The following is a 16,160-nucleotide window of genomic DNA, read 5'->3' as shown; positions in this document are numbered from 1 at the left end:
CTTTAGGTTTCTGCTTGAATGTGGGGACTTCTGTTATATAGTCACAAATATTGATAATTATGGTCACTGCTTTTTTTCAGCAAATATAAAAGCTATTTTTTTCCTTCTGTGCATACCCTGTAGGAACAGCTTTCTCAAGTTCTTGATGCCATGTTTGAAAGGATAGTCAAAGCTGATGAGCATGTCATCGACCAAGGAGATGATGGAGACAACTTTTATGTCATAGAACGGTAGGAGATGGAGCTTTGCAATTGTGTGGCCACACTTAATTGGATTTGTGATTCGGGGCAGATGCTTTATCCTATTCTGTATTCAGCCCAGAGAGGCTTAGGGCCAGGTGAACAAGCCTCCGAAAGCCTGTGAGAGTCCACACAGCTTGTCTCTCTCTACCAATGCTGTCCTGAGTCCTCAGCACAACTCGTATTTGAAGAGCCATCATCTAGAGTAGAAAATTTCCTTTAGGCCAGGTGTGGTGGCTCACACCTGTAATCTCAACACTTGGGGATCACCCGAGATCAGGAGTTTGTGACCAGCGTGGCCAATATGGTGAAACCCTGTATCTACTAAAAATATAAAAATTAGTTGGGCATGGTGGTACACACCTGTAATCCCAGCTACTTGGGAGACTTGAAAAAAAAAATTATCATAAATACAGGTTTCCCAGGTTAGTGTTGTACTACCTTTACTTTATTAAGTTATTGTCAAGGCTGGGTGCAGTGGCTCACACCTATAATCCTAGCATTTTGGGAGGCTGAGGCAGGCGGATCACTTAAGGTCAGGAGTTCAAAATTAGCCTGGCCAACATGGTGAAACCCCATCTCTACTAAAAATGCAAAAAAGAAAAAGAATTTAGCCAGACATGGTGGTGTATGCCTGTGGTCCCAGCTACTGGGGAGGCTGAGGCAGGAGAATCACTTGAACCCACGAGGCAGGATATTCTCTTACTTAAGTGTAGAACAATTATAAAAATCACAAATTAACATTTATATAATACTACATCTAATTACATACCTTATTCAAATTTTTCTAATTATTCTCATTTTTGAGATTCTTTTGATCTCCATCTAAGTGGCTGTATTAGATTCATTGGTTGCCTTTCCTCTTGAGCCTTTTCTTATTCAGGTTCTTGAACAGAAAATACTCTCCCTCTTTGAGCAACCTTTGGGTTCTGGCTACCTGTGACAAATTACTACAATTAAAGGAAATGTTTTAATTAGAGTAAAGACAACATAAATAATATCTCCTCAGAGAAAAGACTTTTGTCTTCATCTTTTATGCTAATGACAATAGTTTTGTTTTTTTTGAGATGGAGTCTTGCTCTGTGTCACCAGGCTGGAGTACAGTGGCCTGATCTCAGCTCACTGCAACCTCTACCTCCTGGGTTCAAGCAATTTTCCTACCTTGGCTTCCCAAGTAGCTGGGACTACAGGTGTGCACCTCCATGCCTAGCTGATTTTTGTATTTTTAGTAGAAACAGAGTTTCACCATGTTGGCCAGGATGGTCTTGATCTTTTTATCTCGTGATCCACCTGCCTCAGCCTCCCAAAGTGCTGAGATTGCAGGTGTGAGCCACTGCGCCTGGCCCAGTATAGTTTTTAAATAAAATTATAAATATAATATTTGTTTGGTTTTTTTTTTTTTTGGAACCAAACGATTTTTTGTTTTTTTAAGACAGAGTCTTGCTCTGTTGCCCAGGCTAGAGTGTAATGGTACAATCCCAACTCACTGCATCCTCCACCTCCCAGGTTCAAGGGATTCTCCTGCCACTGCTTCCTGAGTAAATGGGATTACAGGCACCTGCTACCACACCCAGCTAATTTTTGTATTTTAGCAGAGATGGGTTTTAACCATGTTGGCCAGACTTATTATTATTATTATTTTTTTAGAGTCTTGCTCTGTTGCCCCTGCTGGCGTGCAGTGGTGCAATCTTGGCTCACTGCAACCTCTGCCTCTCGGGTTCAAGCTATTCTTCTGCCTCAGCCTCCTGAGTAGCTGGGATTACAGGCGCATGCCACGATGCCTGGCTAGTTCTTGTATTTTTAGTAAATACAGGGTTTTGCCATGTTGGCCAAGGTGGTCTTGAACTCCTGACCTCAGGTGATTCACCCTCCTCGGCCTCCCAAAGTGCTAGGATTACAGGCCACCATGCCTGTAATTCTATTATACTTATAATATAATAAAATCATATTACCACCTCCAGCAGCCACCTTTCCCCTTTGCCCTGCTTTGTACTTCTGCACCAAGACAGAGGTCCCATTGGGCACTTATGGTCTGGGAAATAAGCATCTGCCTGTACATGCCCACAACTTAAAGACTGAAATGCTTTTTTACAGAGGGAATGATTTATTTCATATGTAAACAAAAGAGGTTATTCTTTGTACAGTGAAAGTAGTGAATGTGAATAAGAACCAGGCAGGACAGTTTACACCTGTAATCCCAGCACTTTGGGAGGCCAAGGTGGGAGGATTGTCTGACTGGGCAACATAATGAGACCACATCTCTACAAAACATTATTTTAGGCTGGGTGTGTGGCTCACGCCTGCAATCCCAACACTTTAGGAGGTTGAGGTGGGTGGAACATTTGAGGTCAGGAGTTTTAGACCAGTCTGGCCAACACGGCAAAAACCCTATCTCTACTAAAAATACAAAAAATTAGCCAGGCATGGTGGCAAAACCCTATCTCTACTAAAAATACTAAAAATTAGCCAGGCATGGTGGCAAAACCCTATCTCTACTAAAAATACAAAAAAAATTAGCCAGGCCACTTGGGAAGCTGAGGCAGAAGAATCGCTTCAACCCAGGAGGCGGAGGTTGCGGTGAGCCAAGATCACACCTTTGTGCTCCAGCCTGGGCAGCAAGAGCGAAACTCTGTCTCAAAAAAAAAAACAACCACCTTTTTTTTTTTTTTTTGAGACAGAGTTTCGCTCTTGCTGCCCAGGCTGGAGTGCGTGCAATGGCGCGATCTCGGCTCACCACAACCTCTGCCTCCTGGGTTCAGGAAATTTCTCCTGCCTCAGCCTCCTGAGTAGCCAGGATTACAGGCACACGCCACCACGGCCAGCTAATTTTTTGTATTTTTAGTAGAGACAGGGTTTCACCATGTTGACCAGGATGGTCTCAATCTCTTGACCTCGTGATCCACCCGCCTCGGCCTCCCAAAGTGCTGGGATTACAGGCTTGAGCCACTGTGCCTGGCCAAAAACAAAACATTTTAAAAAAATTAGATGGGTGTTGGGCACAGTGGCTCATGCCTGTAATCCCAGCACTTTGGGAGGCCGAGGAGGGCAGATCATGAGGTCATGAATTCGAGACCAGTCTGACCAACATGGCGAAACCCCATGTCTATAAAAAATAAAAATAAATAAATAAAATAGTGTAGTATTTTTTTTTTTCAAAAAGGTTGGGGGAAGGGAGGGGAAGGAAAAAGAAATTAGCTGGGCATGGTGGTGCAAGCCTATAGTTCCAGCTCATTGGAAGGCTGAGGTGGGAGGATCACTTGAACCTAAGGTTGAGTCTGCAGTGGGCAGTGATTGTAACACTGCACTCTAGCCTGGGGGACAAAGTGAGACCCTGTCTCGGAATAAAAGAAAAAAGAATGTGGTGATTAACAAATAGGAAAGGGCTGACCACAGTGGCTCACGTCTGTAATCCCAGCACTTAGGGAGGCCAAGGCAGGCGGATCACAAGGTCAGGAGTTTGAGCCCAATATGGTGAAACCCCATCTCTACTAAAAAAATATAAGAATTAGCTGGGTGTGGTGGCTCGCACCTGTAGTCCCAGCTCCTCGGGAGGCTGAGGCAGGAGAACTGCTTGAACCTTGGAGGTGGAGGTTGCAGTGAGCCGAAATCAAACCACTGCCCTCTAGCCTGTGCAACAGAGTGAGACTCTGTCTCAAAAGAAAAGAAAAAAGAAAAAGAAGAAAGATTATCATTCAAGTAAAAAGGTACAGTTCTGTCCTCAAAAAGTTCAGTGGTCAAGTTGGAGAGACAGACCTTTAAATAGATAATTGTTACATAATGTGGTGGTAACAACAATGATAAAAACATGCCTCATTACTTAGAGGAGGACCTGAATGAGAAGTCAACAGAGTTCCTCTGCAGTGTTGCTGCCTGAAATGAGTTCTTGTCACTCCCAAAGCTAAATGCTAGTGTCCCCTAGAGGAAACACTAGAAACACTGAATTCCACATTTCCTATTAATGACCTTACTGCTTTTGCCTTGTCTGTAAAGGCCTAGTACAGGTCAGCTTTCCTACTGAGTGGTAAGCTCCCTGAGAGCAAGTTAGTGGCACATTCTCTGCTTTTCTTTTAATACGTGATGTGTAGTGATTTTATAGACAGATGGAAGTTCTTTGTAGAGAATATAAAAATATAAGAACAGGATAAAATTAATTTAGGCATAATCTAATTACCAGTCTATACTTCTGTGCTTTACTGTTGAAATCAGACACCTCACCCAAAATGTGGTTGAGATATCAAGACTGATGACATTACATATACACTAAAAGGATATGAAAAGGTTTTTGTTTTTTGTTTTTCCCAAGATGGAGTTTCACTCTTGTTACCCAGGCTGGAGTGCAATGGCGGGATCTCGGCTCACCACAACCTCCGCCTCCTGGGTTCAGGAAATTCTCCTGCCTCAGCTTCCTGAGTAACTGGGATTACAGGCACGCGCCACCATGCCCAACTAATTTTTTTGTATTTTTAGTAGAGACAGGGTTTCACCATGTTGACCAGGATGGTCTCGATCTCTTGACCTCGTGATCCACCCGCCTCGGCCTCCCAAAGTGCTGGGGTTACAGGCGTGAGCCACCACGCCTGGCCATGAAAAGGTTTATTACTTACATGTTGAACCTTTTTAGAGAGAGCAGGGGAGGCTCCCAGACAGATCCAAAAATGACTTCAGATAGCAGGCAAGGTATGATTGGCTTGGGATTTTATGGTGGTTAGAAGGTAGGGTTAGGTGAGGGTACTCTTACACATGGGCTGGCATTTGTGTTGGTTGAACTCCCCATCAGCACCAAAGGAGGGAGTGCCTAGGCTTTCTTATCACTTTCCCAGATATGGGGCAGAAGAGAAAGGATTTGAAAGCTGTCAACAATCAAACATCAAAAATGAAGTCACCTAATGGAGTTATCTTTACATAATTTTATTACATTAAATTATACATTGTGTGATTTAATTTTTTAAGTCTATTTTAAGCATGTTATGGAGTTACAGTATTATTTTGTCTTTATTATCAATATTATTATTATTGTTTTTTGAGACAGAGTCTCACTCTGCCACCCAGGCTAGAGTACAGTGGCTCGAGCTTGGCTCACTGCAACCTCCGCTTCCCAGGTTCAAGTGATTCTCCTGTCTTAGCCTCCCAAGTAGCTGGGATTACAGGCAGGTGCCACCACACCCAGCTAATTTTTATATTTTTAGTAGAAACAGCGTTTCACCATGTTCGCCAGGTTCGTCTTGAACTCTGATCTCAGGTTATCTGCCCACTTTAGCCTCCCAAAGTGCTGGGATTACAGCTGTGAGCCACCGCACCCAGCCATATTCTGTCATTACTTTCAGTGACTCCATAATATGGATGGAAACATGTATTTGATTCATCTCCTATTATTAGCAGATTAAATTACTTGTAGTTTTTGCTATTATAAATATTACCTGATGAAATCTCTGCAATTAAATCTTTTGTAGTGTCTTTGATTATCTCTTTTGGGATGACTAGAAATGGAATTACTGTATCAAAGGATCTTTTTAAGGAATTTCCTATATGTTTAATTATCTTTCAGAAACTTTGAAAAGTTTATGTTTCCTTCAGTGGTATGTTGAGAGTCCCTATTTCTACAAATGCTTGTCAGTTCTGATTTTTTTTTTTAAGCAATTATTGCCAATCAGTAGTTAAATAATTGTATCATTTGCTTTATTTTAATCAGTTGTATCCTAATTTTGTACAGACTATGAAAGCAAACCCATGCACTTGTTTCAATACCTACAGCAAAATATTTGACAAAACTCACCATCTTTTTGTGATGAAAATGCTCAGCAAATTAGCAACAAAAATAACTTTCCCCAACCAGACTAAAGGCATTTTTTAAAAACCTACAGCATGGTGAAAGATTGTTTTTCCTTACAACTCAGAATAAGGCAAGGATGTTTGCTTTCACCACTTTCACTTAATATTGTACTGGAGGTTATATAGTCAATTCAGTAAGGAAGAGAGGATGAGAAGGAAGAAAGAAAATGTGGCTTAGATCCACAATGAAGTACTATTTGACCGTTAAAAAAAAAGGAAGTCATGTCATTTGTAGCAACATGGAGGTTGCTACATTAAGTTAAATAAGCTAGGCACAGGAAGACAAATACCACATGTTCTCAGTCACATGTGACTGCTAAAAACACTGATATGATAGACATAGAGAATAGAGTGATTTATACCAGAAATTGAGAAGGGTGGTGGGTGGATGAAGAGAAGTTGGCTATTGGCTACAAACACAAAGTTAGAAGAAATATGTTTTAATATGTCTTTCTTATCTTTAATTTTCCTTTTTGTGGAGACAAGTCTTCATATGTTGGCCAGGTGTATCTCAAACTCCTGGGCTCAAGCAGTTCTCTCAGTTCAGCTTCCTAAAGTGCTGAGATTACAGAACTTCACAAGTTCTAATGTTTTATAGCATGATAAGGTGACTATACTTGGTGGCAATATTTTGCGTATTTCACAGTAAATATTAATAGAAGAGAGGACATGAAATGATAGTGACACAGAAATGACATATATCCAAGGTGATGGATACCCCAAATACCCTGGCTTAATAATTACCCATTCTGTGCATGGAACAGACACTCACATGTACTCCATAAATATGTAAAATATATGTATTAATTAAAAAAAATTTAGGCTGGGCATAGTGGCTTATGCCTTTAATCCCAGTACTTTGAGAGACTGAGAGAGGAGAATTGCTTGAGCCCAGGAGTTCCAGACCAGTTTGGGCAACATAGTGAGACCATCCCCATCTCTACAAAAATAAAAATAAAGTTAGATGTGGTGGCACACCTCTGTGGTCATAACTACTCAGGATTCTCAGCTGAGAGAATTGCTTGGGGCCAGGAGGTAGAGGCTGCAGTGAGCCATGATTGTGCCACTGCACTGCAGCCTAGGTGTCAGAACAAGACCCTGTCTAAAAAAAAATTTTTTTTTTAAGTTAAAGATGGGGGGAAAAAAGAAAGAAAGGGGCATATAGATTGGAAAGGAAGTATTAAAGTTGTCTTTTTTTCAGGTGACATGATCTCTATGTAGAATATTCCAAGAATGCCACAAAAAAGGCTACTAGAATTAATAAGTGAGTTTAGTGAGGTTATAGGACCCAAAGTCAAAATACAAAAATATGTTCCATTGGAAAGCAAAGTTCCATTGGAAATCTCTTAAAACAACATTTTCTATTATATGTACCTGCCAGTTTTACATTTATTATCACAAGTAACTAATGAAATAATTTTTTATCACTCTTCTAGGGGAACTTATGACATTTTAGTAACAAAAAATAATCAAACCCGCTCTGTTGGTCAATATGACAACCGTGGCAGTTTTGGAGAACTAGCTCTGATGTACAACACCCCGAGAGCTGCTACCATTGTTGCTACCTCAGAAGGCTCCCTTTGGGGACTGGTAAGTGAAAGACATTTTTCACCTTGGAAGGCACAGTATTAATTGCCCTTCTGGGTCTCTGTCCTAGGGCTCTTGATTTACACTATATCTTATAGCCAGTTATCTGAAAGATATTGTGGAAGATCTTGTACAAATACATTTTTCCATTTCTCTAAAATGATTTGTCAACAAATTATTACTCCAAGTTATGGGGACAAGACTGGGTCTTATGACCTTATAGTAGTATACAGCTCATATTATTTTTTTGTGTGTTTTTGATTTTATCAGATAAGTGGAGAGAGGGAATAACTCTTTATACAAGACACAGCCTAGAAAAAGCAAGTGTCACTGAAAACTCTGCCAAAAGCGTTTTCCATTTCTAGGTATCCCAGGACCGTCTGTGCTGTATGTTTAGCCATCTACTTGCTCATTGGTCTAAGCCAATATCCAATAGACTTAGATCACTAGAAAGGCTGATGGCCATATTCTGACTTTCCCAGAATGTCTTAGGCATAATACTCCTGTGATCGCTATCTTCTATTATACATGATTTCCTTCAGCACCAAGTTATATATTCAAAATATAGAACTCTTTTCCTTCTTAAACAAAATAATCATCCTCTTATACAAATTCCACATTTCACTTTTAAAATGTTGACATCTATGGCTGCGTGTGGTGGCTTATGCCTGTATTCCTAGCACTATGGGAGGCCAAGGTGAGTGGATCACTTCATGCCAGGAGTTCAGGCAAGCTTGGTCAACATAACAAAACCCCATCTCTACTAAAAATATGAAAAATTTGCTGGACATGGTGGCGCAGACCTTTAATCCCAGCTACTCGGAAGGCTGAGGCACTAGAATCACTTGAACCTAGAAGGTGGAGGTTGCAGTGGTCATGCCACTACCTTCCAGTCCAGGCTACAGAGCAAGACTCTGTCTCAAAAAACAACAAAATAGGCTGGGTGCAGTGGCTCACACCTGTAATCCCAGCACTTTGGGAGGCTGAGGTGGATAGATCACTTGAGGTCAGCAGTTCGAGACCAGCCTGACCAAGATAGTGAAAATCCCATCTCTACTAAAATATAAAAATTAGCCAGGTGTGGTGGTGGGCGCCTATAATCTCAGCTACTTAAGAGGCTGAGACAGAAGAATCACTTGAACCTGGGAGGCGGAAATTGCAGTGAGCCAAGATTGCACAACTGCACTCCAGCCTGTGTGACAGAGCGAGACTCCGTCTCAAAAAAATATAAAATAAAATAATAAGCTTTGGTGCCAACTACTGGTTCAGACCAAGATGGAGTAGCCCTATTCCATGCTCTTCTCATTTATAACTTAAAAAAAGCCGCACACACATGGCCAGGCACAGTGGCTCATGCCTGTAATCCCAGCACTTTGGGAGGCCGAGGCAGGTGGATTACTTGAAGTCAGGAGTTGGAGACCAGCCCGACCAACATGGTGAAACCCCTTCTCTACTAAAAATACAAAAATTAACCAGGCATGGTGGCGGGCATCTGTAATCCCAGCTACTCGGGAGGCTGAGGCAGGAGAATCACTTGAACCCAGGAGGCAGAGGTGGTAATGAGCCAAGATCGCACCACTGTACTCCAGTCTGGGCAATAGTGAGACTCTGTCTCAAAATTTAAAAAAAGGTGGAAAGAAGAAGGCAGACTATCTAGGGATATTGGCACTTGAGGGAAGACATGACAGTGAGTTTCCAGGTTCCCATGTATCCCAGATGTGGTGCTGGAAAAGCCTGAAATCCAGATCTGCCAATAGGTACATTCAGCAACAGTGAAACTCCGTCTCAAACAAAAGAATGAATGACTAGACAGAAAATCATCTAGTGTCAGCTAGGATGTAGAAGAACTTAATGCCGTTAATAAACAAAAACTATCTGAAATTTATAGACTACTGCACACAACAACAACAACAGAATGAACATTTTTTTCAAGCCTATAGAACATTCACCCAAAGAAGCCATATCCTGGAATATGAAATAAAACTTTAAAAAATATAAAAGAATTGAAATCAGGCCAACCACAGTGACTCAAGCCTGTTATCCAAGCACTTTGGGAGGTTGAGGTGAGAGGATTGAGTCCAGGAATTTGAGACTATCCTGGGCAGCATAGTGAAACCACATCTCTATTTGAAATTTTAAGAAATAATGAAAATTTTTTTTTTCAAGATGGAGTCTTGCTCTGTTGCCAGGCTGGAGTGCAGTGGCACAATCTCGGCTCACTTTATCCTCTGCCTCCTGGGTTCAAGAGATTCTTGCCTCCCAAGTAGCTGGGACCCCAGGTGCGTGCCACCATGCCTGGCTAATTTTTGTATTGTTAGTAGAGATGGGGTTTTACCATGTTGGCCAGGATGGTCTTGATCTCCTGACCTCATGATTCACCCATCTCGGCCTCCTAAAATGCTAGGATTACAGGCATGAGCCACCGCGCCCGGCCAAAATAATGAAAATTTTAAAAAAAAGAATTGAAATCAGATGTGTTCTTTAACTACAATTGAAAGAAAGATACTGAAAATGAATAACAAAGATCTCCAGACACTTAGAAATTAAGTAACATTCTTTTTGGCATTGAGCACGGCTAACTGCAGCCTTGACCTCTTAAGCTCAAGCAGTCCTCCCACGTCAGCCTCCCAAGTAGCTGGTACTACAGGTAAACACCACCACACCTGACTTTTTTTTTTTTTTGGTAGAGACAGAGTCTTAGTATGTTGCCCAGACTGGTCTTGAACTTCTGAGCTCAAGCAATGCTCCTGCCTTGGCCTCCCAAAGTGCTGGGATTACCGGTATGAGCCACTGTGCCCTGCCAAACAACATTTTTTTTTTTTTAAGATGATCTCAGCTCACTGCAACCTCTGCCTCCTGAGTTCAAGTGGTTCTCCTGCCTCAGACTCCTGAATAGCTGTGATTACAAACCTGTGCCACCACGCCCAGACAATTTTTGTATTTTTAGTAGAGACAGAGTTTCACCATGTTGGCCAGGCTGGTCTTGAACTCCTGACCTCAGGTGATCTGCCTGCCTCTGCTTCCCAGAGTGCTGGGATTATAGGCAAGAGCCACTGCACCCAGCCCAAATAAGCATTCTTGGATAATCTCAAAGATAAAGAGAAAGTCTCAATGGAAATTGAAAAATATATAGTGAGGTATGAAACCACCTGCTTTTGTGGCTGGGATATGAGGATTAAATAGATGGGTATAAGAGAAGCAACTCCCTTAGTGCCTGGTACAAGGTGGTGTTCACAGAATGGTGGCACAAGCCGCCCAGGGCCATGGTGCTACTCACCACGCCTCTTTTCCTGAGACTTCTTTTCCTAAGACCCCTGTTCTTTCTACTTCCTTGCCTTTGGCAGTCATTTCCTCTTTTCCTTACTTTCTTAAGTGAGGTCAGTGACCTATCAAGATGTCTTTTTGGCCTCTACTTTTCTCCTCTTCGTTCACTTGCTTTGCAAGCCCAGACTCTTCCAAAGCTTCATTACCACCTCTAGGAAAGTAACTCCCAGAAGCTCCTCTCCAGCCTGACTTCTTACTTGGGCCTCCAAAGGCCTTGGAAATGCCTTCTGAGGCCAAAGTAGGGAGGACTTGGTGTTGTCACTAAGTTTCTCAAGTTGGATCCTACATTCCTGCTTTTAGTGGGCAGCTGCCATTATGGTCCCTATACTTAGTCTCTGCTTCTGCTCTCTCTTGCTTTATTGAAAGTCAATAGAAGCTTTCCTGGGAACTTCCTGCAGTCACAGGAGAGAGTAGCACTCTTTCTCTTATGAACTTCAGGGCTAAGTTCTTGCCTTTGAGTGCTTGCCTTTGAGCACTTACAGCCTATGGGAATTTCTTCTTCACTGCTTGATTGGATGCTCCTCAAAGGCTGTGTGGATGTCTGGTGCTTTTCTTTAATATTCTTCACAGCCATAGGAACTGGCCTTGCACCACATGAAAAGAGAGTTCTGGGAAGTGTTAAAAGCATGCATAGAAAATGTTAGAACCAGCTGGGTGTGGTGACTCATGCCTATAATCCCAGCACTTTGGGAGGCCTAGGTGGGCAGATCACGAGGTCAAGAGATCGAGACCATCCTGACCAACGTGGTGAAACCCTATCTCTACTAAAAATACAAAAAAAAAATTAGCTGGGCGTGGTGGCATATGCCTGTAGTCCCAGCTACCCAGGAGGCTGAGGCAGGAGAATTGCTTGAACCCGGGAGGCGGAGATTGCAATGAGCTGAGATCCCGCCACTGAACTCCAGCCCAGTGACAGAGTGAGACTCTGTGTCAAAAATAATAATATTAATTAATTAATTAATTGATTAATTCTGGATTTTAAGAATTAAATGATTGTTTTATTCTCTCTTTTGGTGAGGTGTTTTTTTTTTTTGTTTTTTGAAATGGGGTCTCACTCCGTCACCCAGCCTGGAGTCCAGTAGCATCTTAGCTCAGTAGAGGTGTCTTTTTTGACATTGAACAGTGACAGTGAGCTCACAAAATGTTTAGGTCTTTTCTGTTTTGTGTTTTATTTATGACCCATAGGTGGCACCTATTGAGCGCTAGACAGCAAGCAACAGCATGTGGGCATCTGGTGGGCTCAGGCTATAAGGTCTTTTTCTTCCAGTGATGACTCAAGATTGAAGTATCATTAAACATTTAATTAACACAGTAGCTTACATATTCCTCTAATAATTTGCTTGGGCTAGTTAATTAAGCCATAGATGTTCCTGTATACAGGCATTTACTAGAATTTTCATATTTTTTCTTATAGGACCGGGTGACTTTTAGAAGAATCATAGTGAAAAATAATGCAAAGAAGAGGAAGATGTTTGAATCATTTATTGAGTCTGTGCCCCTCCTTAAATCACTGGAGGTAAAATGGCTTGAATAAGAATCTGTTCATGGGGATTAGGAAACGCTTTTAAAACTTGTTGTTAGGTTTTCAAATCATGCTATTCTAACCCCATTTCTGTGTTCCATAGCTATTGTGACTTTCACTTAAGGTCTTTTCCTTTTATTTTTGGATTTGTCTGTTGTTTCAGTTGTCAGAACGAATGAAGATTGTGGATGTAATAGGAGAGAAGATCTATAAGGATGGAGAACGCATAATCACTCAGGTGAGTGAGGGCTTTACACAGCTCCTTTCCTGGAAGTCACCCCTAAAGGACTAGTATATCATTTATCTCAAAACTTCTTGCTGGATGCAGTGGCTCATGTTTTAATCCCAACAGTTTGGGAGGCTGAGGCAGGAGTTGAAGACCAGCCTGGCCAACATGGTGAAACTCTGTCTCTACTAAAAATAGAAAAATTAGCCAGGTGTGGTGGTGCATGCCTGTAATCCTAGCTACTTGGGAGGCTGAGGCAGGTGAATCGCTTGAACCCAGGAGGCAGAGGTTGCAGTGAGCTGAGGTCGCACCACTGCACTCCAGCCTAGGCGACAGAGTGAGACTCATCTCAAAAAAACAAAACAAAACAAGAAAAACTTCCATGTTCTCCCACTGTTGGGAGCTCTTATTTACCAGGTAATAGATCGTACTTCAGAGGACTACATAATAATCCTCTGAAGCCTATTGATGTCTGTCTTACTGATACATGCAGATCTCTTGCTTCCATTTACCTTTCCTTGGCTTCTAGTGTTTGTTCTTTGGATGTCATTTTCTTTTGACCCTAAGTAAGCTTCATCTGTTGCTGTTAAAACCTGGGGAAGGTTAAAGAGTTGTGCCCTCTAACTTTCAATATTTGATGCAAAGGCATCCTTTTGGCTAATCTAACACAAATCAGAGTTCACAGTGTTCAGTAATTAATCAAATTTGTAAGATGTCTGGTTATTTCCTTTGTGCCTTTTTCTCATGTTATTTTTGGATACAGTAAGGATTACTAAACAGTGGGCTAGATCATTGTAATGAGTACTGTGTATTAATTTTCTTTGTCCACTGTGTTTGTATTTTTAATTTAACATAAATGGTATCGGACTTTTCCAGGTATAAGCTAATCTGCCTATGTTTCTGGCTCAAGAGCACTGAGAAGATATATGGTTGGTTAAGGTTGGGTGATATGCTTATCCTAGAACCCAGTATTGAGACGAGGAGAAGGAATGACTCATATTGGTCAGGCCTGGGTCCTGTGGGTGGAGTTGGTCTCACTAGAACCACAAGGACTAATCAGACCTACCATAAAAGGGAAGAAGAGAGCTCCCCTGTAAGAGATAAAGGACTAACAAAAATATGATGTCTACTCCGAGTCACTTCTCCAAATGTATTTGTTTTCTAGGAGCCCTTACTATTAATTAGAAATTGGTGTATTCTATAAGCATTTATTAAGATAGGTAAGACCAGATAAACACTATAACGAAGGAGTGTATGAATAACAGTGAGAACATAGAAAAGGAAGTAACACATATGGTTTCATTAAGGAAATGCCATTTGAGATGGCCTTAAAAAACAAATACAGCTGGACGCAGTGGCTCACGCCAGTAATCCCAGCACTTTGGGAGGCTGAGGCAGGTAGATCACCTGAGGTTGGCAGTTCGAGACCAGCTTGACTAACGTGGAGAAACCCCATCTCTACTAAAAGTAGAAAATTAGCCAGGTGTGGTGGTGCATGCCTGTAATCCCAGCTACTCAAGATGCTGAGGAAGGAGACTCGCTTAAACCCAGGAGGCGGAGGTTGCAGTGAGCCGAGATTGCACCATTGCACTTCAGCCTGGGCAACAAGAGTGAAACTCTGTCTCAAAAAAAAAAAATGCAATTTCAATGTTTGGGATCAGGAAATGGTCAGAGCAAGAAAACAATATGAGCAAAGGCCAGTAGTGTGAGTTGCGTTTCAAAGCAGGTATCCTGGTATGGAAATGCACGGCTGAGTTTTAGAAATGGGAGGTGTTAACTGGCCACATTTGCTTCTGAACCTAAGGTGTTTAAAGTAATATTCAAAGGACCTCCAATTTATCCTAAAGGTTCTAGGCCTGTGTCATATTGGGTTTTCAAGAAGTGTGTCAGGAGATGTGAGAAGTCATAGTGTTTTCTTGATTATCTTTGCTCTTGAAGATAGAGTACTGTCTTCAAGATAGGTAGGTAGTGGTACAGAATGGATATTAATTAAGATGATACCCATCTTATTTTAGGCCCCTTTTGTCAATGTCTCTCACTAGACCAAGGCTTCTCAAAGTGAGGTCCTGGGACCAGCAGCAGCAATCAGCATCATCTAAGAATGTTAAAATTGTTAGGAATACAAGTTCTTATGCCCCCCACATCCGACCTGCTAAATCAGAAACTACATTTTATGTTGTTTCATTTGTTTTAGTCGGCTTTGTTACAGTGTATTTTACATGCTGTAAAATTACTAAGTTTAACTGTACAAATTGGAAGAATTTGTAGCCATCCCCAATGTGGTATTTCTATCACCCCATACAGTTCCTTTGTATTTGCAGTCAGTACCCTCCCCCACACTCACATTCCTGGAAACCATTGATGTTTTCTATCACTGTAGAAATTCCTTTTCTATAATTTAATATAAATGAAATAATGTAATATATAGTTTTTGTGTCTGGCTTCTTTCTCTTAGTATAATATTTTTTAGATTTATTCATGTTATATGTATCAGTAGATCATTCCTTTTTATTGCTGAGTAATATTTCATTGTACAAATGTAATTTCTTTTTTGAGATGGAGTTTTGCTCTTGTTGTTCAAGCTGGAGTGCAATGATGTGATGATCTCAGCTCACCATAATCTCCACCTCCCAGGTTCAAGCTACTCTCCTGCCTCAGCCTCCTGGTTTGTTTTTTTTTCTTTTTACTGATGATCATTTTTTTTTTCTTTTTAATGAGACGGAGTCTTGCTCTGTCTCCTAGGCTGGAGTGCAGTGACATAATCAGCTCACTGCAACCTCTGCCTCCCAGGTTCAAGCAATTCTCATGCCTCAGCCTCCTGAATAGCTAGGACTACTGGCTCGCTAATTTTTGTATTTTTAGTAGAGACAGGGTTTCACCATGTTTGCCAGGCTGGTTTCGAACTTCTGACCTCAAGTGATCCACCCGTCTCAGCCTCCCAAAGTGCTGGGATTACAGGTGTGAGGCACCATGCCTGTCCTTTGTGTAGACATGTTTTCATACTCTTCAGTAAATACTTTTTTTTTGAGACAGTTTCTCACTCTGTCACCCAGGATGATCTTGGCTCACTGTAACCTCCACCTCCTGAGTTCAAGCAATTCTTATGCCTCAGCCTACCAAGTAGCTGGGACCAGAGGCATGTGCCACCATACCCAGCTAATTTGTTGTTGTTGTTTTTAGTAGATATGGGATTTTACCACATTAGCTAGGCTGGTCTTTTTAGTAAATACTTGAGAGTGAAATTGCTAAATTATATGTTAACTTCATAACAAACATCCAAACTGTTTCTTAAAATGGCTATACTGTTTTGTATTCCCACCAGCCATGTGTGAAAATTCCAGTTGCTCTGTATTCTCACCAATACCTAGTATTGACAGCCTTTTAAAAAAAATACATACATATAGTCAGGGTCTCACTAACTTGCCCAGCCTGG

General features: G+C 41.5%; 1 protein-coding gene across 4 annotated transcripts in view; it reads left to right on the top strand.

Annotated features, from left to right (window-relative positions):
• PRKAR2A (protein kinase cAMP-dependent type II regulatory subunit alpha) overlaps positions 1 to 16,160 on the top strand; it is a 93,039-nt gene that overhangs the window by 61,769 nt on the left and 15,110 nt on the right. For 3 of the 4 annotated variants that reach the window (XM_035275433.3, XM_003734840.6, XM_035275432.3), the window contains 4 exons: positions 124 to 230; positions 7,505 to 7,658; positions 12,394 to 12,495; positions 12,665 to 12,739. In XM_035275433.3, the coding sequence (XP_035131324.1) occupies positions 124 to 230; positions 7,505 to 7,658; positions 12,394 to 12,495; positions 12,665 to 12,739 (438 nt within the window). The remainder of the gene's footprint in view (positions 1 to 123; positions 231 to 7,504; positions 7,659 to 12,393; positions 12,496 to 12,664; positions 12,740 to 16,160) is intronic. The other variant, XM_078350849.1, reaches the window with a different exon arrangement.

The sequence above is a fragment of the Callithrix jacchus genome, chromosome 15, assembly GCF_049354715.1.
Source record: "Callithrix jacchus isolate 240 chromosome 15, calJac240_pri, whole genome shotgun sequence".
NCBI lineage: Eukaryota > Metazoa > Chordata > Mammalia > Primates > Cebidae > Callithrix > Callithrix jacchus.
This window is presented reverse-complemented; position numbering and strand designations above follow the sequence as displayed.